General features: G+C 40.5%; 3 protein-coding genes across 3 annotated transcripts in view; all 3 read left to right on the top strand.

Annotated features, from left to right (window-relative positions):
- Positions 1–26049, top strand: part of LOC141758888 (sulfotransferase 2B1-like) — a 326098-nt gene that overhangs the window by 205243 nt on the left and 94806 nt on the right. The gene's annotated exons all lie outside the window — the stretch shown is intronic.
- LOC141758561 (uncharacterized) lies at positions 4716–10833 on the top strand. The gene is made up of 5 exons (XM_074620101.1): positions 4716–5008; positions 6347–6528; positions 7188–7467; positions 9469–9638; positions 9739–10833. Exons 1-5 carry the CDS (start codon positions 4858–4860, stop codon positions 10219–10221), a joined length of 1266 nt encoding a protein of 421 aa, XP_074476202.1. The 5' UTR covers positions 4716–4857; the 3' UTR covers positions 10222–10833.
- LOC141758883 (forkhead box protein K2-like) lies at positions 14226–24494 on the top strand. The gene is made up of 9 exons (XM_074620656.1): positions 14226–14714; positions 16451–16645; positions 17769–17910; positions 18256–18402; positions 19265–19458; positions 19552–19754; positions 21573–21830; positions 21954–22151; positions 22911–24494. Exons 1-9 carry the CDS (start codon positions 14419–14421, stop codon positions 23132–23134), a joined length of 1857 nt encoding a protein of 618 aa, XP_074476757.1. The 5' UTR covers positions 14226–14418; the 3' UTR covers positions 23135–24494.

Genomic DNA, 26049 nt, shown 5'->3' with positions numbered 1-26049 from the left:
TAAATTGAATTATTTTTTAATATATATATGTATGTATGTATGTATGTATGTGTATGTATGCATATGTGTATGTATATGTATATGTATATATATGCATGTGTGTATGTGTGTATATGTACGTGTGTACGTGTGTACGTGTGTATGTGTATTTATGTGTATATATGTGTGTGTATGTGTATGTGTATGTATATATATATATATATATATATATATATATACTGTATGTATATGTGTATATGTATATATGTGTATGTGTGTATATGTATATGTGTATACGTATATATGTGTATATATGTGTGTGTGTATGTAGGTATATATATATATATATATATATATATATATATATATATACATATACATATATATATATATATATATATATATATATACATATACTGTATGTATATGTGTATATGTATATGTGTATACGTATATATGTGTATATATGTGTGTGTGTGTATGTAGGTATATATATATGGCCTTTGTGGCCAGCTGTGGCTGTCTGTGTGTATGTTGTTGTCAGGTATGATTGATTGATTGATGTGTTGTGTCACAGGTGAGTGTCGTTCAGAAAAACAAAATTAGCTTTCCCTGTATAATGACTGTTCTATTGATTATTGACAATTAATAAAAAGACCTTTGACAAAAAAGAAATTGAATTATCTGTCTTTTTGCTTGTTTAGAATACCCTTTACCACTGAGTGTTCGCAAGTTTTGTACCCACAAGACATTTTACCGCACATATCTGAAACTACTGAGCAACAAACTTTGTGTAGCTCTGCCCCTCCACTTATTTATGCTTTTATTTCGAAGGCAAAATGCATGACTTCCGCTATAATGGCATAATATGAGTCTTCTTAATTATGACTAACTTTACAGTTTTATGGCTGTTCAATCCACGCCTGGGTCACACAGACATACACAAAATCAGTATTCCCAAGAAAATTGTATTGATAAATGAACTCAATGAACATTGCCTCAAACAGTTTAATATTAAGGCCAGAAGTTTTTATTATGACAGACCCTCCAATAATCACACACTGGGGACTTTTTAGCAGGGACTCAAATGTTTTGTTGTTAAACTGAACTAACCTGTCGGTCTGGTGGGTGATTAAAAGTGACAATGAAACTAGTAATTGCTTCACGCATTATTTATAATTTAGACAACTTCCGGACAACATTATATGGAAAGTGAAACTGTGTCTTGTCCCCCTGCATCAGTCCTATATAGAAGGACCCCTGGAGACAGTGAGGAAGGGGTGGACATGGTGTGGCTGTGTGGTGGGGACATCTGCTGGATGAATACTGGTATTGAGATAAGTCATTAAATTCAAGTTTTTCATCATTTTTCTTTGATATTAGAATTATAGATATTTTCTAATCTTATTCTTTATAATCCAGACTCAGATGCATTTTGCTAATTCTGACCCTTTTTTAAAAAAATGACAAGATCATATGGCAAGACTTAATAATATGAAGACTTATAGTTTGTAAATAGACCTCTATCTCAACATGATGTCAAGGCAAAAGACATAAATGAATAAAAAAAGAGTATGATAATGTGTATTCACCCCTCTACATCAGTATGAGTTTAAAGTCAAAGCCTGCTATTTCTTTTTTAAATAATTATTATTTAATACAGGCAAAATACACATAACAAACACAACTATATGATGAGATGACAATATAACCTCAAAAAAGAAGAAGAAAAAAATATATAGACAACACTACATAAATAAATAAATAAATAGATACATAAATAAATGAATGCTCTTATTTTATGTTTTTGTTTTACTGTATATGATCTTTGCATGTTTTTTGATTTTATTTCAAGCACATTAAGTCTACACCAGTCATATGAAATGTGCTGTATAAATAAAATTTGATTGATTGATAGATAAATAAATAAATAAATGAATGCTCTTATTTTATGTTTTTGTTATATATGATCTTTGCATGTTTTTTGTTTTTATTTCAAGCACATTAAGTCTACACCAGTCGTATGAAATGTGCTATATAAAAAAGATTTGATTGATTGATAGATAAATAAATAAATAAATAAATAAATATCCAGAGACAAAAGTTAGATTAATAGGATCTCTTCAGTAATTCAAATACTTAGGTTGACAGTTCCAATACATTTAGAAACTGAACTACATATGAGAGTTAGAGCACATTTTATATTTCATATAGTCCCACTTTTCATGAACCACCAAAATGTAGCACAACACAACATGAAATAGAAAAATATTTGCTCTAGTGGAAAGCCTCCTATTTCTTTGCAGTTGTTATGAGACTTCTCTTGTTTGCTCATTTAATATAATATGTGTAAAAAACACTCATTTTAAAATGTACTAAAGATGGAGCAGTTCCAAACTTCTGCTCTCCAGCGTGATGTGATTATGAATCATTTTAGCATCAGAGTGTAACGCCTGAGTTCAGATGTCTGCTACATTCATCACTGATTAACAGCAGGAGTAGTTGATCCTGAGTTGTATTGTCTTTTATTTATCTGTTTTTACAGCCTCATCAAAGAAACTAAGATAAATTTGATCACCAAGATAGAAGAGATGTGGAAACCAGGCTGCAGTATTTTATTTTTTAACTGTATGATTTTCAGCCATTTTACCTCACAAAAATAAACTTTTGAGGATGAAACATTTTGAAGGACAAATTTGAAAAAGCTTGTTTTTGAGATGAAAAGGCTAAAAACACAACAACACATACAGCACATTCCTCTGGAGGATGATAGTTTTTTATAATGCAAATCTCCTCGACTAAGAAAGTAAATATTTGGGTTCATGGAGGAACTTTTTTAACAACTTGTCCTTGTATATGATGACATCCTGTCACTCAGTATTCCTTTTTTGAAAACGCTGCAGGAGCAAAATATGAGCAGTAAAACATTTTATTCACAAGGTCAGCTATAGAGTTACAGTGTATCTAGCTAAACATGAAAATCACAGCTATCACAATTTGGCATGCTTGGAGCACTATTATTCTCAAGCAGTTTATCCATATTAAAAGTGCTGGATGGCTTGAGATGATCGAAATAACAGCAAGTGTCCCATTATTAGCTCAGCAGTTCATTTGCACCCATAGTCCCGACAACACACTGTATGTACGTAAATAGCTCCCAACACAACTAAAACCGATACAACAATAATTAGGGCGTGATATAATACTTAATAATACACTGGAGGGGTTTCAAATCATGCAAAAGGTCACATGTAAGTGTGAAAAAGAACATAGTTAATATGTTACATGACTGTAGGGCTATTGCAGATTGTATTGCTTTTACAAGTGTTCAAGTGTCCACTCCTTGCAGCAGCATGCATGTTGCACACATATACACAATGAGTTTCAATTTCCAGTTCTTGAGATTCAGTAATAATCTTTTTTCTTGAGTGGTAAAAAAAAAAAAAAGGTTAAATTTAGCATCAAATCTGTGTAACAGATGGTATCAACTAATGTTCTAAACCCTAATAGACTTTTTACAATTAATTTTAATTAATTAATTAATTAATGTATATTTCTTATTAATGACTAGAACAACTTGACACACAGTGCTGAGCTGCATCTCAAATTAATCTTCAGGTTTCCAGCTTTCAGATGATGTACGCCACTTCTATGTGACATCTACTGTTGACCTGCTATCTCCCCCTACATACCTCCTGTACCCCCCTAAAAAAAAAGACAAAAGCGTGTCTATTGTGGGTCTCAGGAAGATTACGGTTTGATCACACAGGTTTAAATAAGACTATTTCTGAAGACAATGGAGTAGAAGCGCTGCTGGGTCTCTGGTAATCACATACAGGTGCTCTTTGGATCCTTCAGGTGTATTGGGCTCATTCAGTCTTGTGAAGGGCTCATTGCATGGGTGGAAAAAAAGTACAAAATGCAAGTCTCCCTCAAAAATAATCCAAGGCAACACTGTAGTGTTTGAACAAAATTAAAATGCCTTTATTTTACATGGCAATAACTGTTTAAAATTAAGGCATTTTAATTTTGTTCAAACACTACAGTGTGCCTTGGATTATTTTTGAGGGAGACTTGCATTTTGTACTTTTGTTCCACCCATGCAATGAGCCCTTCACAAGACTGAACACTATTTCTATTGGGAGAAGTAAATTCACTAGTAGGCTATGTGTACATTGTAATATAGAGGGGGGGAATTGATTTCTTAATAAACTTAAAAAAATAAGATAAAAGTAAATTTAAATTTACATAAATTTACATTGTTTAATAGAATATCGCTTGTTTATTTATTTATATAAATAAATATTATTTATTATTTTTTTTATTTTTTTTTATTTTATTTTTCTGTAGCTGCTTGACAATTTTGTATTGATTAGTACATGGACATTTGTGATTATTTTATTTTACTCTATTGGTGATCTATCAATTTGTAACCCCACCCTATATAATCATGCTTAAATACCATTACAAAATTGATCACAAAAAAATAAATTAAATTATATTTTATTATTTATATATATTTTTTTACTATATATTTATATATATATAATATTATTTATATTTAATTAATTTATATTTAAATATATTATATAAATAAATAAATAAAATAAAGAAATGACAGACTAAGGTAAACTAGATCCTGCTCTACATACTCCGGAAAGGTAAGTGGCGATAAAAAAAAAAAAAAGAAAAAAAGAAGAAGAAGGGTGGAGGTGGAACCGGAAACTCATAAAACGGAAGTGACGAAAGCAAAGCAAAGCAAGCAAACCAAAACACCAGACACAAACACACACAGAAGAAGAAGAAGGCCCTTCTTCATCTTTCATCTTCATTTCATTAATTATAATAAAGGTGTATTTGTCACGAACACCGCCGGACATGTCGGTCTGGAGTGAAGCGTTTGAGGACCAGCTGATCGACATGATAGAGGACAGACCTCCTCTCTACGACGTCTCAGAGAAACTTTATGCCAACCGAGTGGTGAAGACTGAGCTGTGGAGAGAGATCGAGCACAGACTGGATGTATCAGGTAAGATCTTCTCTTCAGTCATTCAGCCCTGAAGCACAAACTGTGTTTTATTATTGCTTGATAGTGCACAGTAAATATAGTAAGGTGGACAACGAGCTACAACCTCATTTTAATCAAAACGAGTCTTTAGTCCTCCGAGCTGGACACATTGCATTGGTCTCTATGTGTGCAGCCGGCTATGAGACGGAGTGGTCAGGGACCGTCTACAAAGTGCACCGCCGAAAAGAGATGCTTTAAAAATGTTTTCCTTTTATTAGAGCTAAACAAAGTGTAACAAAATATAAACAATTTAAATAGAAGGAAGTATAAAAATAGGAGCAGTATATACAGTACTGACAATAAACAGACTATTAAAAAATTATACAAGTGGAAAATGATATTGCACAGTGAGAATGAATGAATGAATGAATGAAATTCCACCTGAAAATATCAGGTTATTGTCAGTTTTTGGTGTGTAAGTGGTCTACTGGGAGCAGTGCTGGTTGTGGTCTACTGGGAGCAGTGCTGGTTGTGGTCTACTGGGAGCAGTGCTGGTTGTGGAGTCTGACAGCTGCAGGAAGGAAGGACCTGCGATAGCGCTCCTTCACACACTTTGGGTGGAGCAGCCTGTCGCTGAAGGAGCTCTCCAGTGCTGAGATGGTGTCCTGCATGGGGTGGGAGTCATTCTCCATCATGGATGACAGCTTAGCCATTAAGTATATACACTCACCGGCCGCTTTATTAGGTACAAGGTGTACCTAATAAAGTGGCCGGTGCTAGTACCGGGTGGTCTTCTGCTGCTGTAGCCCATCTGCTTCAAGGTTGGACGTGTTGTGCGTTCAGAGATGGTATTCTGCATACCTATGTAGTAACGAGTGGTTATTTGAGTTACTGTTGCCTTTCTATCATCTCGAACCACTCTGCCCATTCTCCTCTGACCTCTGACATCAACAAGGCATTTTCGTCCACACAACTGCCGCTCACTGGATATTTTCCCTTGTTCGGACCATTCTCTGTAAACCCTAGAGATGGTTGTGCGTGAAAATCCCAGTAGATCAGCAGTTTTTGAAATACTCAGACCAGCCCGTCTGGCACCAACAACCATGCCACGTTCAAAGTCACTTAAATCCCCTTTCTTCCCCATTCTGATGCTCGGTTTGAACTTCAGAAAGTCTTCTTCACCACGTCTAGATGCCTAAATGCGTTGAGTTACTGCCATGTGATTGGCTGAGTAGCTATTTGTGTTAACAAGCAATTGAACAGGTGTGCCTAATAAAGTGGCCGGTGAGTGTATATTAAAAATATTGTCAACAAGAGCAAGGAACAATGCTTCTAAAACTTTGTGGCTTTGTCTTTCAGAGAAAGAGCTCAAGAAGAAGTGGGACTCTCTGCGGACCCAGTACACTCGGTACAAGAAACTAGCCCCCCCAGAAAGTGGTGGAGCACAGAAGACTGGCAGGCAGCAGTGGATCCTGTCCCGGCTGCAGTTTTTAGAGCCCCACACAAAGAGGAAGGAGAACACTTCCAATCATACTATCAAGGTGAGAACTGATAGTTGTTGACTAAAATTGGAACATCGTCTCTTGCTTCTTTCATTTACTTATTGTAAGATGCTTTGGATAAAAAACAATAGCTAAGTGACAAAAATGTACATATCTATTTGCAAGAAGTGGCCACTGATTGTCCAGGTAGGAGTTTCTGCCCCCCTTATTCAAATGTAGCCTTAACAGTAGTTACACAAGTTTATCAGGTTGAATGATTTGTTAGATTAACACAATGCGTAAGAGTTGTTGTGTGTCAGATCAAAGTGCAAAAGAGTCTCATAGAAGATTCTCAAACCATTAGACATGACAAATGTGTGACGTGTCTCATCGCACAGCTACTGTTATGTGTGTTTGCAGATTGCAACCAACTGAAGCCTCTCCCGTGTGTGTGGCGTTACCACGGTTTTGCACTCTGCAGCTCACGTTACCACAGTCTTGGAAAGAGAGGAGTGAGCGGAGGGGTACTCAGTTGGTTGCAATCTGCAACCACATTTACTAGATGCTGCCAAATCCTACACACTCTTCCTTTTAAAGCATTAAGATTTGTTTGGCCAACAGGAAAAACACACAACCCCCCAACCTGTATAATTTAATTTTTTTTAAATTCAATGCACTGACTATACAGATACCTAACTTACACATGATCTGTGTTGCAGTTCGAACGATCAACAAAAGACATATTGACCCCACAACAGGACAGTGAAGACGTCAAGCCAGAGATCCCGGCCATTCCCCTGGACCCCGACTCTGGCAGGTCAAGCTCACCTGCAGAGAGTGTTCCTGCAGTTCGGACCACCTGGTCTGTGGAAAAGGAAGACAAGTTTGTAGAACTGTGGCAGCAGCATGACTGTCTGTATGACTCGGCGGACAGATATTCCGACAGGCTGGAGAGGGAAAAGAAATGGAGTGAAATCGCTACTGCTTTGGAACTTCCAGGTAGGTGCTGACTTGTGTACATCTTCTTTGTGTGTGTGGAGGGAAAGGTTGTATCAGAAAAAGATATAAACGATTGATAGTGTAGGGCTGCAAATAATTTTTTTTTTTTTTTTTGAAAGACGAGCTATAGAGTGAATGAAGAGAGGGAGCGGGGTTAGTGTGAACAAAGCAGTGAATCAGAGAAATAAAAAAGTTTTTTTTCTGATTGTTTCACGGTAGTTATGTTCTAAAGCACAAATAAACACACAACTACCTCCACACAACCCCTGCGGGAAGGTGCTAGGGTTGACAAAGATGGGTAGTAACGAGTTACATTTACTCCGTTACATGTACTCAAGTAACTTTTGAGTAAATTGTACTTGTCTGAGTAGTTTTAATGTAGCATACTTGACTAGATTTTTAGAGAAAAATCATTACTTTTACACCGTTACATTTGGATGCATTCATGGCGCTACTTTTATTTATTTTATGCATTCATGATCCGTTAAGAGGCACGTGGTCAGCTGGTTCCAGGACTGCTGGTGCTCCGTTATCCTACCGCAGCCACGCCTCCACATGACTCTGTTCAAAGCAGCATGTCTGCAGCTAGTTCCCAAATCCCAAATCACGTACAATTAATGAAATAGCAAACACTATCACCCGGCACTGTGGACACAGTGTCCAGGTGTTGAAATACAAGCAAGTATTGACGTGATTAAAACCTGGAGAGCCTCAACAAGACAGACCATATTTGTCCCCTACTGACTTTATCTGGAGGAAGGTGAGCTGATAACAAGCTAGATTGTGCTCAATAGTCTAATTCCATTAGTTCCAAAAGGGCAAAACCTTTGGCCCTACTTTAGGAGGGGTCAAGCAGTGAGCTGGGGTATGTGAGCCGTGCTCACTTTTGCCTTGTCTCCTAATTAGCCTACTTGGGGCATCTGATATGAGAACATTTTCAGATTTGCTGATTTATTTGCCAAAATCATAATATAATATAAAGACAATGAGCAAATAATGTATTTTTGTAGTGTATTTTCATCACTGCAGAATGACACTGAGATCAAATCCAGGCCAATACCTGGCATGAAGCAGAGCTGTCCAGGGTGATACAACAGTGATACTACTTTGGAGGCCAAGCGATACACGTCAGTACCTCCGCCAAATGGAAAAACACAGACAACAGGCTACAGGAAATCTTTAATTTCAAGCAACAACTCACTGAATCTCACCAAAAATGTACCTGTGCTCAGCCATCTTACATCTGTGTGTTCTGCGCCCGTCTACACCTGTCTGTGCCTGTCTGCCACTGCTCATTTTACAGGTCAGCAAATTTCATGGTAATAAGCAAGTAACCTATTTGAAACTTCTTTGGAATTACCCCAATATTTACCTCAAAATTGATCAAAAATGACTTTGTTTGGCTTGTTTGACTCTGAACTTTTATTATTATTATTATTTGATATCTATTATAAACATTATTTAATAATTATATCCCGCTATTTCCCGATAAGCAGTAATAAATAGCAGGGAAAAGAATACAAAGGTAATTGATATGCTTTATTTCCCTGTCTGCTTTTGAAATTTCTTGAAAACACCCTGAATCATTACATTAGCTACCAGGTTACATTTGTGTAGACAATAAGTCACACAATGGTGAGATTAGTGCCTGATCAGAAGTGTCTTCTATTAGTTTTGGTTTCGCACCTCCGATGAAGAGCAGCGCACAGACGCTTCTCAAGCCTAATTTATATATTTTAAACATATTTGTTATATTTTAATGAATATATGCTATTTTAGCACATAATTATTAAATTATGTTTTTAATAAAGTACTTTTTGATCAATTTTGAGGGAAATATTGGGGTAATTTGGCAGTAATTCCAAAGAAATTTCAAAAAGGTTACTTGCTAATTATCACCTAATTACAATGAAATTTGCGGACCTGTAAAATTAAGTGTTTAATGTGAGGATGGATGCATGTAAAACATGTCAAGTGACCAGATTTTTTTGTGGCTTGCAGTTCAGGAAGTAAAGATAAGGGCCACAACACTACGAACTCAGTATTCCCGACTAGTGAAACCGCGGTGTTCCGGGAGGAAGATGAGACCCATGACAGCGAGGCAGAGGAGGATCCTGAGATCGTGTGAATTCCTCAAAAAACACATCAACCATCGTCCCTCTGAAGGCAACGTGAGTGTTACCATCCAAATAATAACTGGTGTTTGTCTACAGTTTAAAAAAAAAAAAAGCCCATACATCTGCTCTAAGATACGTGTAATCTGTGTTACAGTTCAACCAATCGATAAAAGACATGTTGAGGACAGAGTGGGACAGCAGCGACAGCGAGCCAGAGAACACGGCGCTGTCCCAGGAGCTTGACGGCGGGGCGTCACCGTCACCCACCGAGAGCTCCTCCGTTTCATCTCCTCCTCCTCCTCCTCCTCCTCCTCCTCCTCAGCTCTCCAGAAAACAGACAAAACCCCCGAACAGGAGCGACGAGGAGAGACGGAACCAGGCCCTGTTGGAGCACCTATTAGATGTTATTCAGGAGACGGGCAGAGAGCCAAAGAAAGACTGCGAGGACTCTTTCGGCGTCACTATCGCGATGGAACTGAAGAGGATACGAAACCCGGCGCTGAGGAACAGAGTCAAAAGACAAATAATGACAATCCTGTACGACGCTCTGGACTCCGAGCAGATGACAGAACCGGTCTCATACCAGCACACATTCCCAAGCGACGACCCCCACTCCATTACCGTAGTCATACCTTAACATCTCACCTGTATGATGTCATAAAACAGAAAAGACTGAGATATCAGGTAGAATTTTAGAAATGTTATGTTTCATTGTAAAAGCTCTGTTTTTAAGTTGTGGATCCAGTTTAGTTGCCCGTCTGTCTGAAATCCGCTGTGTACATTAAATTCTCAGTGACACAGAAAACTTGTAATACAAAAAAAGAATTGCCTTAACGTAAGTAATCTAGTAGGGAAGTTTCATGGTGATATATCTATTATTTAAATCCTTTACCCCTATTCACCTCCCCTAAGTAACAGTATGGAAAAGTATTAAAAATGTACTGGATAAGATCAAGATAACCATGCCTAAATTTCTCATTTCTCCTCTTTTGGTAAAGGCTAGCTGCCTCCAGCAGCTGTGCGAAGTTGACACGTATCAGACCAGTCTGTTAAAGGTAGGGTCGGTAGTGTTCTTCAAAAACACTTTGTGTTATATCTGTTGAAATTCTCATTACATTCCAACAGCAATCAATAAGTCAAATGCTCTGACAAAAAAAAAAAAAATCCGGTATCTGTGGCTGTAGCAGGACTGTAATAAACCCGTCGAGTCGTTTTAATTCTTGTGTACTCTATGTTGCTATTTTCTAAACATTACCGACCCTAGCTTTAACTAACCACAGACAGACCAAAATGATATCAACCCACCATCAAAGTAAGCAAATAAGCCAACCTGCACATTGTCGAAGTAACAGAGCATTATTATTCTCTAATTATCATACTCCTTACATTACTCATTGAAAAAAAAAAAAAAAAAAGCAATCACGTTACTTCAACATGTTAAGTAATGTGTTACTGCCCAACCCTGATATTGAATCACCTATATTAACTAGAACTGCACTCGGAGAGCGCAGACCTCCGACAAGGCAGGTTTCATGTTTCGTCAAAACTGCCTTTAAATGAGCCGTCAGGATTTCTGTAACTTTGTGATGTCACAAATCTACAATATTTAGACCATTTCACAGTTTTAAACATCTAAATGTGTCCCAGTTTATTTCCGGTTGCAGTGTACGTGTATAACATCAGCTGACGGGAAGTAAACGTGGACCAAAGCTGTTGCCTAGCGACGCAATTCCGTTGAAATGTGCTAAAACGGAGCGTTTCAGACAGGGTAAATACAATCATATTCAGGCAGACAGTATGAGGAAAATAAAGTGGGTTTTTTTAACATTACACATTTTTTATGCATCACACATCCACTCAATCACCACCTTACAATAATGCACGTTCCGGGCACTGGTAGAGAACACGGAAGTGCAATAGGGCTCGCTTTGGGAAAAGCTTGATACCGGTCACAGACGCCTTAAACAACAGGCGTCGCCTTAAGCAACAGGCGTCGCTGTGCGTTGGGGTGCAGCATCGCCCTGTCTGGGATTCTTTCACAACAATGACCGGCTCGCTGTACGTTATCCCTTAACGTAAAGGAGGTCCAACTGTTTTACGCTACATTTACTTAGGTGAGTTAAGTCAGTATAATGAAATATCTTTATGTTGGCATTAATCAACACGTTTAAGTAGGGCCAAAGAAACTTGAATTTATTTTGGTCAGTCTAGTTTGCGGAACACGGATCTATTAATTAAATGTAACCCAACTCAGTCTGGTGGAAATTGTTGACATAACTGGATTAAGTAAATCCAAGATTTTTTTTTTTGTGTAATGTGATATTAAATATATATGGACTGTATAATTACATGAAATGATCTTGAATCTTATTATCTTAGAATATATTTTACATTATCGACTGGTAAAACTTACTGATGAAGGCCGTAAAATAAGGTTGAAATGTCTGAAAAGTCTGAAAAAACAAGTAAGGGCCCTTGAGTTGAGATTATTATTATTATTATTATTATTATTATTTAGATTAATTGTGTTACCTCCGCATAAACTGTACAGAAGTGAACATGAATCATAACCTTCATGCACAATGTATTAGTCCTGAACGTAGCTGGCTTAGATATGATTACGTCATTGTCAGAGAACACGTGGGACCATGGCGCATGGGGGTTTCTTTACACATCCACTGGCATCAACACTGACAGCTCGTGGCGCTGGAGCTCTGTGAGAATCAGAGTCAACACCGTCTAGTGATTTAACATGCATTATTTACTACGGCCTCCATACGTCCATATAGCAGGCTGCACTCACAGCGTGGTGGCTGCTGTACTACAGCTAGTAAACCAACCTGCTGCACGGAAACCCTGGTAGCATGGATCTGTGAAGGGGACCGGATTCCTGCAGTAGTTTATATTACAACTGATTGGTTTATTTAAAGAGCCTATATTAATTCCTTAAAATGCATGTCAAACTATTTATTATGATGTACTATGATAAATAATAAATCAGTAATAAATAAATAAAAACAAATGCTATATGTGTAGTGAACCTTTGCTAATTCTATACAGTTTCTGGAGGCAATCAGGACAGGATTAACTATTCAGAAAGAATTTGGCAGAAAAGTCTTAAAGGTCCCATATTGTGCTCATTTTCAGGTTCATACTTGTATTTTGTGTTTCTACTAGAACATGTTTATATGCTGTAATATTAATAAAAACTATTTTCCCCATACTGTCTGCCTGAATATACCTGTAGTCACCCTCTGTCTGAAACGCTCCGTCTTAGTGCATTTCAACGGAATTGCGTTGTTAGGCAACAGTTTGGGTCCATGTTTACTTCCTGTCAGCTGATGTTATTCACATACACTGCAACAGGAAATAAACTGGGAAACATTTAGAATGTTTATGGTTAAAACTGTGTAATGGTCTAAATATTGTATATTTGTGACATCACAAATGGACAGAAATCCTAACGGCTTGTTTCAAACGCACAAATTCTGAATACGGGCTGTGTTTATTTCTCCGTATATTGATCGTTTTGATAGTTTAAAGGGAGTGTTTGTAATTTCTTACACGTATAAATGGCATATGCGCGCTCGCGTGTGGCTACGCTGTTCAGACTCAGAATGCAACACAAACTACACGGAAGCACCAAAACCGCAAAGTTCTGTCTAGTGAAGCCCGTCTGTTAAACAGTGTTGGCCGCGGTCGTAGTATGCGTGGGAGACCGTAGCTTTGGTCTCCAGGGCCAGAGTCTCTGCTCCTCTGCCTGCTTGCCTTCACTCAGCTCGCTCCACCTCACGTGCATGCGCACACACTACACACTGCAGAAGACTTCGTAGCTCTGAGAATATCTAGTGAATGTACAGCAGACGTTTGTGCAGAAATAACTGCTGCAGCTCCTCCAGACCAACAGAGGTGGAGTGACGGGGCTCCGCAGCGAGTACCGTTATCGTCTCCGACAGGGTGCCGGTGTCTCCCTCCGGCCGTGGTCGGGAGGCTGAAGCAGGAAAAGCCAACACTAGGATCAGCATTGATTCATGGAGAGACCTCCGTCTGGTCAGCTAACATTACTGCCAAGCAGATGAAATATAGAGTGATATTGTGGTTTTAGCTGACGTGTGTCGCCTCACTCTTTTGAGCGATGCTCGTTCATGTCTATTTAGAGCAAGCAAGCACGAGCCCGACACTGACTTTCGTTGACTTAACGGCCACAGGTGTCGCTGTTAACAAGTATTTCTGCACTTAAACCTGCTTTATAATATAAAAGACATGGAAATTTAACTTTTTCCAATATGGGACCAATAAAGATATAGTGTAATAATCTCAAAAACAAGACAGACATTCATTAACATGTCAATTTAAGGAAAACACAGAGAAATGTCCCTAGAAAAAGTGCCTTTAACAGAATAGTGTTCAACAAAATCTCCTCCTTCAAATCACTGCACCGCTTCTTCCATCTCTCCATCCATCTGCGTGTCAAGCCTGCGGTGCAACCGAGCTCTATTTTCTACGGATATTTTTATTATTGTTGTCATTGGTAAACACCGACACATCTGCCGGCTCCAGCTCGGCTTCCCATTGGTCGAACGAACTGTCTGTCACAGCACTTCCGTCCGTTTGGCCGCTTCTGATTGGCCGACGCTCCTTCTCTCTTTCCTCCTCTTCTTCAGCGGCGGTGGGTCGGTGCCGCTGTGTCCCCGGTCTGGCACGTTCCTAGCCTAATATTCTCCACGGTGTACAATTTGATCCCCCCTTTTTTTAACACAAAACCAAATATATCCCCCCCTTCAATACGTTTCCGCTCAACAACCTCTAAAACCTCCACCAGAGACCTGTGAAGATGGCGGTGGTTAGCGGGATGTCGGGGTCGGCGGTAGCCCGGCTGGAGGGCCGAGAATTCGAGTACCTGATGAAGAAAAGGTCGGTGACCATCGGCCGGAACTCCTCGCAGGGCTCCGTGGACGTCAGCATGGGACACTCCAGCTTCATCTCCCGGCGGCACCTGGAGATCTTCACCGCCGGAGAAGACGGCACCGGCACCGGCGAGTTCTACCTCCGGTGCCTCGGAAAAAACGGGGTGTTTGTTGACGGGGTGTTCCAGAGGAGAGGGGCGCCACCTCTCCAGCTACCACGAATGTAAGATTTATATGATATGGACACACTTTGTTTGATTGAACTAGATTGAAATGTGTTGCATGTGTTGTTATTGTTTTGTTGTCCTGCAGGGATGTTGCACGTGTTGTGGTCAAGTAACACAAGATGCGTGCTGCTCAGACAGGCATGCTTTCAGCTTTAGGAAGTTATTTACCATAGAGAATGAGAAGTTTAGTTGTATTTATCTTTATCCACCTGGTGTTTCATGCATGCCGAATTGCAGAGTGGCCCTTTGTTGTTCAAAACAGTCTTAAATGCATGTCCCACAATGTTGTGTTTACTGATAACCAAGTAAGAAACATTAAAATGGCAAAATTGTGAATGAAGTTTGGTAGAAACTTGTTGTATTTTCGGCTAACACTCATGTGCTGCTGTCCCACCTAACAGGCTTGCAACACATGCTATTAGTTGAACTTGTGCTTGCATAGGTAATGTTTCTGACAGTGTGCAGCACATATTACTTACAAAAACAGTCATGCTTTCAGCTGAATGTACTGTTGTTTTAGGAAGTTACTTACCATAGAGAATGAGAAGTTTAGTTGTATTTATCTTTATCTACCCGGTGTTTCATGCATGCCGAATTTTAGAGTGGCCCTTAATTAGTCAAAACAGTCATAAAAGCATGTCCCACAATGTTGTGTTTACTGATAACAAAGTAAGAAACATTAAAATGGGCCGAATTGTAATGAAGTTTGGTAGAAACTTCTTTTTTTTGGCTAACACTCATCTGGCTGCTGTCCCACCTAATAAGCCAGCAACACATGCTAATAGTTTTACTTGTTCTTGCATAGGTAATGTTTCTGACAGCGTGCAGTATATATTACTTAAAAAAACAGTCATGCTTCAGCTGAATGTACTGTTGTTTTAGGAAGTTACTTTACCATAGAGAATGAGAAGATAGTTGTATTTATCTTTATCTACCTGGTGTTTCATGCATGCCGAATTACAGAGTGGACCTTTATTATTCAAAACAGTCTTAAATGCATGTCTCACAATGCCTGTGTTTACTGATAACCAAGTAAGAAACATTAAAATGGCAAAATTGTGAATGAAGTTTGGTAGAAACTTGTTGTATTTTCGGTTTGTATAACACTCATGTGCTGCTGTCCCACCTAACAGGCTAGCAACACATGCTAATAGTTGAACTTGTGCTTGCATCTTCTTTCAATTGTAATACCCCAAAACTCACCTTGAATTGTTGTAATTCACATTTTTACATTTAATCTTCTTAAATATTTAAATAGCATATGTCAGTGTTGTCACCACGCCATAGTAGTAATTCATTGGAAGGGTGTCAGCAACTGGTCCAAATATACCCTATTAATAATAAATGAGACATGTTAGACATGGCCCTGTTACATAATGGTAATGGTGGACGTCCATATTTAAACTGTGGGGCTCAATCGCAGCGCTCCTCTCTTTGGCCTCAGTTGGACCTCCTTGACCTGCTTGTTGCCAGGCAGGAGGCTTGTTTGTCCATCTGCCTGTACGATGGCGTTGTGATAAGCATTGCACTTATTTTAAAGGTACAGTGTGTAGGATTTGGCAGCATCTAGTGGTGTGGTTGCAGATTGCAACCAACTGAGTACCCCCCTAAGACTGCGGTAATGTGAGCCGCCGATCGCAAAACCGTTGTAATGCTGTTTCGCCTCGCTCAGAGACGAATATACACAGTAATTTAAATGTTATTTTTGTTTGTGCTTGTCTTTGGTTCCCAGGTGTTGTTTCCGGTTCCCCAGCACAAGTATAAAGATCACGTTCACTGCCCTGTCCAATGACAAGAAGGAGCCAAGGAACGTGCCGGAATCACCGGTCAAGCCCGTCCAACCCAAAATTTCCCCACTGACCATCAACATTCCTGACAACATAGCCCACCTCATGAGCCCACTGCCTTCACCCACTGGCACCCTCAGGTGAGAGCGGGTCATATTGAAGTGTACAATGATAATATTGCCTAAATTGAAGTCATCGAAGTGGTTGTCTCGTCTAGGGATGCACCGATTCAACTTTTTCAGTCCCGATAGCGATACCAGTGTTTAATCAATAAGCTGTATGTTTCACTGTGAGGAAGTGACTGGAATCATTCTTTTATGTGTAAGGCAACATTAGACTTAAATGAATAAAAAATGAATCAAATTAAATTGGGATGCACCGATACTGGATCGGATATCGGGCCGATACTGACTCCCAATAGCTGGATCATGTATCGGTGAGAATGGGGTCGATCTATTCACTTTAATTCTATATGTATATACTGTATATTATATACTAACATTTTCACTCCTGTTGGAAGTTTATACCAATTTGTTTCTACATTAAAAAAGTTTTACACTTGAACTGTAATTCCTGTTAATTTCGAAGATGTTTCACCAAGTTGCTGATACAAGATGTATTATTTTAATAATATAATAATTAATATCTGTATTCATTTGTTACATTTTGTTTTACAAAGTTAAGAAAGCAATGTTTAAGTCAGGCCAGGTGTTGCCTTACACATAAAATAATGATCCCAGTCACTTCCACACAGTGAGGGATACAGCTTATTAATTAAACACTGGTATCGGATCGGTACTCGGTATCGGCCGATACCAAATCCCAGGTTTCGCTATCGCTATCGGGACTGAAAAAGTTGGATCGTGCCTCCCTATGAACTTTGTAAAAACAAAATGTAACAAATGAATACATTGATACAAATGTATTTAATTGTTATTTATTATTACAATAATTAATCGTACACCAGCAACCTGGTAAAAATCTTCAAAATGAACAGGAATTACAACTCAGGTGTTAACCTTTTTAACGCAGCAACAAAATTGGTCAAAACTTAAACAGGAATTCAAATTCCAGTTTAAAATGTATAAAAACATAGAATTTAATTGAATAGATCGGCCCCATTGTCACGATAACCGATCCAGATATTTGAGTCGGTATCGACCCGATATCCGATCCGGTATCGGTGCGTACCGAGTCTCGTCAGTGTTCCAGACATGAATCCGAATTACAGATGTTTTTTTTTTTTTTAAATCAATTTCTCAGTGCGGCGAACTCCTGTCCTTCGAGTCCGCGGGGGGCGGGACTCTCCAGCTACAGGACGGGCCGCGTCCTGGCCTCTGACCTCATAGGAGACAACTCCCATTCGGAAAACGACAAAGAGGCCTCGGGTGAAGACAGCCCAAAGGTGAGCAGAGAACCGGGCAATGAAAAACGTGGACGAATGCTGTTAGTGCGCCTGCTTCATTTTAAAATGCATTTATAAAAAAAAGGATGTTTCAAACAAGGACAAAGGCAGCAGACTTCAGAGAACCTCAGTGGATTCCTGTTGGTGTCTGAGCACCGTGAACAGCATCCCTGGTTACTCATTGAAGTCTAAAAATTGCCCAACACTCACAACAACATAGACTTTGGAGCACAGAACCTGGTTGAACATTGTTAAGTCTTGAGTGTTTTTCGTGCATGTATGTGCTTGTGATCTGACTACATTTCCTCTCCAATAGCACAAACCTTTTCTTTTTACTCTCCACAGGATGACTCCAAACCTCCGTATTCATATGCGCAACTAATAGTCCAAGCTATCACCATGGCCCCGGATAAACAGCTAACGCTGAATGGAATATACACCCACATCACCAAGAACTACCCCTACTACAGAACAGCTGATAAAGGCTGGCAGGTCAGAGACTTCACTATGTGTTTTTACACTTACAGTATGTCTGTGATTGTACTGTATAGTAGTTATTCTCTCAATCAGGACTGTAGGATCAGTTGTCATGTGTCATAGTAAATGTAATAAGCCGAGGCACTTTTCACACATGGATTTGCTCTGTTTTTATATCACTGTAAATTGAATACCTGCAAGGTTTCAGATGAATTTGAAGATGTCACTGTTGGCTTCAGGGAATTGAGACAATCATTTTATATATTCTAATTAGGGCTGTCAATTGGTTAAAATATTTAATCGCGATAAATCGCTTGATTGTCCATGATTAATTGTGATTAATTGCACATTTTATCTGTTCAAAATGTACCTTAAAGGGAGATTTGTCAAGTATTTAATACTCTTATCAACATGGGAGTGGACTAATATGCTTGCTTTATGCCAATGTATGTATATATTTATTGTTGGAAATCAATTAACAACACAAAACAATGACAGATATTGATCCAGAAACCCTCACAGGTACTGCATATAGCATGAAAAAATATGCTCAAATCATAACATGGCAAACTGCAGCCCAACAGGCAACAACAGCTGTCAGTGTGTCAGTGTGCTGACTTGACTACGACTTGCCCCAAAACTGCATGTGATTATCATAAAGTAGCCACCGTAACATTTTCACTGTATACTAATAACTCTGCTTAAAAACTGAACAGAAAGGCTGAATGCAACAGCACAGAGTACACGCAATGGGAAAACAAGTGTATCGCCTATTTTTAGCGTGGTTTCCCCGTGTTTAAAAATAACAGCATATATGCGCTAATGTTGGTGGGAAAAGGGTATAACGCTGTGTGTGTGTGTGTCTTGGTGTTTTTAGAACTCCATCCGCCACAACCTGTCCCTGAACCGGTACTTCATTAAAGTGGCCCGCTCTCAGGAGGAGCCGGGCAAAGGCTCCTTCTGGAGGATCGACCCCTCCTCCGAGGGCAAGCTGATAGAACAAGCCTTCAGGAAGCGCCGGCCGAGAGGGGTGCCCTGCTTCAGGACCCCCATGGGACCTCTCTCCTCCAGGTAAAGACCACTTTAACCTTCACTGGTCTTGAGTTTATATACAGCTACAATATATGTACAGGAATCAACCTGAATTTCCTCTGCTGTCCACAGGAGCGCTCCGGCTTCTCCCAGCCACACAGGGGCACTGTCTGCCCACTCCAGTGGGGTCCAGACCCCAGACAGCCTGTCCAGAGAGGGGTCCCCTGTCCCCATGGAGCCAGAGCCAGCCCCGCCACCAGCCCCCGTCCAAACCACTACAGTCCAGCCCAAACTCGCTGTCATCCAAGAGGCCCGCTTTGCACAGAACTCCACTGGTAAAGCATACACTTCTTCTGACATGGAAGCCCTTGTACAAATAGAGACATTTTTGTAGATTCTTTATGTTTAATGCTGCGTTACCGGACAATTAGGAGGTCGGAATTTCCCCAGTTGAAATTTCCAAGATCCGTTTTCCCGAATAATTTCTGTCCAGAGAAGATGGCTTTGTCTGAAATCTGATACTATGCACTACATACCCGATACGTGTGCTATAGTTCAACATACTTTTGTGTGAATAAACAGTAGTATGTATCTTTTTGGACACACTGAGCAGTAAATTACGTCGTCACTTCCTGAGAGCCTCCTTGCCGGTTGGAGACGTGCAACCATGGTAACCCCGTGCCAACCTCGTGACCAAAACGACGGTTTGTGAGAATCAAAGTCTGAATTAATTAAAGATATACATTACGTCTACCAAAGTGAAATCTTACACTTACAGTTAAATAGAAGCGTTATTAACGTAACAGAGCTGTCCGCCAACGTTCGTTATGAACGTTGTCGTCGCTACCGCATTACATTGTGGGATATTTATGCCGCTGTTATGCCCAGCATTGCATACTGTAATATTTAACAGGAAATTCACGTACTATTAGTTTCATACTAAGGTTTCAGACCTACTAAAATATCTCACATGCTAAATAGTATGTTAGTATGGAATTTCGGACGCAACCGATTAGGCTCGTCGCGGTAGTAGGTGTTACATGGTGGTCGGGCACACACCGATTACATTACATACCCACCGGCGTTTTTTTTTTTTTTTAATTTACAGGAAATAAAACCCATTTAGTTCATTTGGGCGTATCAGCGCCGCGTTATCAATAGATAGTCGGACACGGACGCTACAAACTGAGAGTGAATGCGTCTGCTTTGTACGGAGTCTCAGCTCAGAGTAGCAGGAGTCAGATTTCACACACACACACACACGGGACGAGAGAGAGTTGACAGACAAGACGATGGCGTAGGATTTGGTATCGAAGCGAAAAGCAAACGTGCCTATTTGGAAATATTTCAGATTTAAACCCAATGCTATAAAAGAACCATAAAGTTAATGAGGTTAATCGCCGCGAGGAGGAGGGAGCGGTCACAGCCGGTGTGCGCGGCACCACGTAGACCTCCGCAGCCTGCATCAAAAGCTCTACCGGAGAGGCCAGACACACCGCCACCTGACGGTAAAGATCAAAGTGAGCGCGCTACACATATTGACCGTCATCATTTCCTGTAAAATGTCCGGTGTAATCTGTAACACTGGTGTTGTCACAAGTTTAATAACCGGCGGGAACATTTTCCTCACCGTCACATCCCTACAACCGATAACTTTCAGAGATTGTTTACTTTCAACAGCTACCTAATAACATGGCAACAGTTTACATGCAGAACAGGTTTTACAATATGAAACGGGGCCGGCTCACGCCCTTTTGGTGCCTTAGGGTGAAATTAGGATTTGGAAGCCTGTTATGATAGGATGTATTATTTAACTAAATACAGGCAAATATACTTAGTTGCCTTTTATTTGATGGTTTACCATTTACAATGTGCGCTTCAATTGTTGCGGCGACCGACAACTGCTTCTTCGTGAAGTCTGGGTAGATGGATTTGCACCGAGTTTACAATTAGGAACTCCGACTTTGAGTGGCGTTCCATTGTACTTCTTTTAGTAGGAGGTCGAGAATTTTCGAGTTCCGTGTTGTCTGGAACGCAGCGTGACTCTGAGGTTTAAATGGCGACAAATTTGGGGTCAAAACTGTCTCTTCATTTGTTTGTGATGGTGTTCAGTCCAGTAAAGTCAGTAACCTGTAAACCCCGCCCTCTGATAGGCTCCCACCTCAACAACCAGCCAGTACTGATCGCCGTGACGCGCCAGATGCCTCAAACGACCATGAAGCCTGTGACCTACACCATGGCGTCGCCAGCCATCGTAACAACGTCCGTCAGCTCCGCCCCCGTCATGCAGACGGTGCACGTCGTCCACCAGATCCCGGCCGTCACTATGGCAACCGTTGCCGGACAGCCCGCCGCCACAGTGAACCCAAAACCTCAGGAGAACGGAGGCGGAGAGCACCAAGAGATCAAACGTGAGACCTGATTCATACTGTTGTCATTTATACCGCCGGTGCAGCTGTGCAGGGACCTGAAGTATTACGTTGGGATTGGATGTGTGAATTGAGTTTGACATTATTTTTTCTCCCCATGTGCAGTCAAAGTGGGGTCGGTCCCATCCATCACAGCCACTTCTATAGGTGGAGTCAGCCGCATCATCCAGACCTCTCAGGCTGCTCCTCTGACAACCGTAACAATCGTGCAACAAGCCCCGCTCGGTCAGCACCAGCTCCCAATAAAGGCCATCACACAGAACGGGACCCACCTGGTCCCCATCACTACTGCTGCTACCACAGGTGACACACACACACACACACACAGACACATGTGCACAGACCAACGGAGGCCTTTCTCGTCTCACAGAGCACTTAAAGATGCCCCGTGGGGTTTTTCTTGTAAACAAACGTTTTTGTTTTGCAAAGTAACAAAACCTAAAGTCCACGCCAAAGGGAGTTACTCTCCCCCAAACAGAAACACTGCTCCTGAACTGCCTGAAACACCTTGCTTGAAGTCCCGCCTTTTTCTTCCGTAAAGTGGTGATGTCACCAAGTAACACATTTGCATAATACCCGGTAATACCTGCCTTGCGGCTAGTTTCGCACGCCTCCGAGAGTTTGGTTCGGTTGACCAATCACAACAGTGGGCCATCTGACCAATCAGAGCACCAGACTGGGCCTTCTTTTCAACATTAAGAGAAAGTTTGTGATCTGAAAACAGAGCCATGAGGAGGTGCAGAAGTCTAGTTTTCTCTCAGAACACTTGAATTGCAATATGCTGAAAGATTATTATGGATTTTTTGCCCAATGATGCCAAAAATATACTGCCTACTGCAGCTTTAAGTCTTTTAAAGATCATATATTTTTTTGAAAACAGTAGTTAACAGCACAGAAAAGGCAAAGTGGTAAAACAACAAAGCAAGGTTAGTAAAGTAAGAGCATTATGATGTCATAAAACCATAAAACAGGTCAAAGATCATTTCATAAACATAGCTATAACTTTAAACGTGTGCTCGTCTCTGCCGACGTAGTTGTAATTTTTTTCTTCTTTTCCACCAGCCGTTGCAAACCCTCTTCACCTCCTGGCGGCCCACGCCTCCGCCTCGGCGTGCCTCCCCACCAAGAGGCAGAACGGAGTGCTGCAAGAGCAACCCCAATCAAAGAGGGTGAAAACGGGAGAGGGAGAGGAGGGCGGCGAAGCAGCAGCAGCAGCCGCCAACAATAACGGCACCACGGACAGAGCCGGAGAAGGAGGGGTCAGTGAACAGATCGGTGACAAGTAGCCTCCCCAACCCCGGTCTGCATCCTGACCTCTCTGCTCTCCTGTACGCATTGAGCCCTCACACCTTCCACACTCTCACTCCTATCCCCACACATCCCTCCATCATCTACTCCAAGGTGCCAAAAACAAGAAGAGACTCGGAAGGAAAAACACCTGCAGGACTTACAGAATGTTCAAAAAACCTCCTCCTCAAACCCTCTTCCATATATTTAAGACCACGTAATACGATGCAAAAACTAAAAGACCAAATTGAAAATCAAAGAGTTGCTGATGACTGTGAATCCCCCCCACCCTCTCCCGAAGCTCGAGACCCAGACGGCGAGAAGAAGCACAGGAAGAGAATTTAAAAAAAAAATTCATCCAGATTTTCCGCATCAAATTGGACAAAGCGAGGAGTCCTGAAACTCCCCACAGAAACGACGTAAAAGGAGCCTCATCCTGGTAGCATTACAGACGGATAGAGAAAGCAAAACCAAGTGAAATCAAACCAGTCGTGTATTCCGCAAAAGGGAAAACCGTGTGTGCGTGTGGACATTCCCATCTTCGGCAGCTAGCCTCCATGTCGACCTACCTAACCCCAGTCGTGAGTAGATATGCAGTATTCCGTTGTACAAGTGTATCTTTGGATCTTTTTTGAGTGTTTTTTTTTTTTCCCAAGGCACAGATAACTATCTAGTAATAATTAAGAGAACTAAAAAGCTGTACGTGGGGTCTTTAAGAACATTTAAACATCACAACCTTTCGGGAATCCCTTTTGTTGTTTTTGTATGTGGACTCTTTGTTCAGTGAAATGAATGTAGTAAAGAAAACACTATCTATGGAGTGGATGTTCTTTTTTTTTTTTCCTGCTCATTCATGCAAATTTCTTTTTTAAATTTTTATCACTGAACATCTATTTTTTTCATATTTTACAAATATCCTACGAGATAAAAGAAAGTATATTCCCATGCGTATTTGACCATATGCTTCGTCGAGCTTGCATGTTACGGATCTAGAGACAATGTACTTGAGCAGATTATCTGAATATGGAACTGAAGAAAACTTAGACTGAATCTACACTATATGATTCTGACCAGTGCTGCACTTAACCCCCTTAGTTGTTGGTTTTTAACCCCACCTTACCCACTTTTTTTGTATTTTTATTTGCTACCCCCCGCCCCACCCGTCATCATGGGCTGTGTTTGTTACCTTTGTGTTGAAGTTGGCAACTCTGCTTGATTATTTTATTCTGTTCAGGCTACTAAAACAAGTCTATTCAGATTGTATTCTATGTTACACGAGGAAAAACAAAGTGATAGGTGTTTGTTCTGCTTCAGTGGGCTTTTTTTTTTTTTTTTTATAAATTTATTTAAAACACATAACCTCTTAGTTTGTATTTCTTTGAGTAAAAGCCTTCCTCTGTTGGGCAAACTCACAATCTGTCTGTGTGAAGAATTATTTGTTTTTTCTTAGAATGAAGAAAGATGATCGATCGGACTTATTAAAGGGATAGTTCTGGTGTTTTGAAGTGGGGATGTATGAGGTACTTATTAACCATAGTCAGTGTATTACCTACAGTAGATGACGGTCAGCACACACCCAATTTGGAGAAGCAGACAGGAGTTACCAGCACCAAAGCAAAGCGATGTACTACTAAAAGAAAGGCCCACCTACAAAAATCAATATCAGTTGAAGCGTACGCTATATTTAGAATATTTTCACGGCTTTACCTCGCCGTCAAACAGCCCTTTCGGACAGGGACCTGAAGCCGTTGGATCCATATATGATCTCGCCAAAGCGGCCAGGCTTGATTGAAAAAAACCTGTAATTTTACCTCGTTTCAAATCCTATTGAGGTGCCTTTGAGCAAGGCACCGATCCCCCAAACTGCTCCCCAGCAGCTGTATAGTAGCCGCCCACTGCTCCGAATATACTAGGATGGGTTAAATGCAGAAGCTAAATTACACTGTGTTGTGTTATGTACAATGTATGGCAATAAAAAAAAGTTGATTTACATTTTTATTTCCTTTCGTTAGTTTGTGCTATTGTGACTTTGGTTAGTTGGGATTCACCAGAGTCACACAATAACACAAACGTTGTATATAATCGAGGCAGCGGTAGACCAGCAACCCCTGTGTTCCTTGCCGACAGGACACTGAAGCCGCTGTATCTACCCATGCTCTTGCCACAGACACCAGACACCAGACAAGGGTTTACTGCTGCCTTGATCATTTAGTTTGTTTGTATTATTGTGTGACTTTGGTGAATCTGAACTAACCCTTTAAAACACCAAAGTCACAATAACACAAACTAACTAAATAAAAAATGTAAATCAACTTTTTTACTGACACCTCTCCAGCTACTAGACCACATTCCGTACTTGGTCAGTGCGGGGATTTGAACCAGTGACCCTCCGGTTTCGAAGCCAAGTCCCCATTTCCTGAGCTACTGCAGCCCAACTAACCAATCGGGGCAGTGGTAAACCAGCAACCCCCGTGTTCTGCGAGGTAAAATTACTGTTTTCTTTTCCAATGGAGTCTGGTTGCTTTGGTGAGAGCATAGATAAGATACAACAGCTTCAGTTCTCTATCAGAGGGGGGCTGTCTGACTGCAAGTTAAAGCGGTAAAATATTCAGAATATAGCGTACACTAAAACTGCTGCCCCCGTCCACAGCAGTACATCGCTTTGCTTCTGTTGCAGTAACTCCTGTCTGCTTCTCCAAACTGTTGCGTGCCGACCGCCATTTACTGTAGGTAATACACTAACTATGGATAAGTACCTCATACAACCCCACTTTAAAACACCCAAACTAAGAGTTAATATCTGGAATGGAGGGTGTTTTTTTCAGCGTTCATTCCACAGTTTGGTCAGAGGAAGACTGGAAACCACCGGGGGTGAAAATACTTCCTATGAACACTATCAGCTTCCTTGAGAGAC

The sequence above is a fragment of the Sebastes fasciatus genome, chromosome 20 (assembly GCF_043250625.1).
Source record: "Sebastes fasciatus isolate fSebFas1 chromosome 20, fSebFas1.pri, whole genome shotgun sequence".
Lineage (NCBI taxonomy): Eukaryota > Metazoa > Chordata > Actinopteri > Perciformes > Sebastidae > Sebastes > Sebastes fasciatus.
The sequence above is the reverse complement of the archived record's forward strand: the minus strand, read 5'-3'. Positions and strand labels throughout refer to the sequence as shown.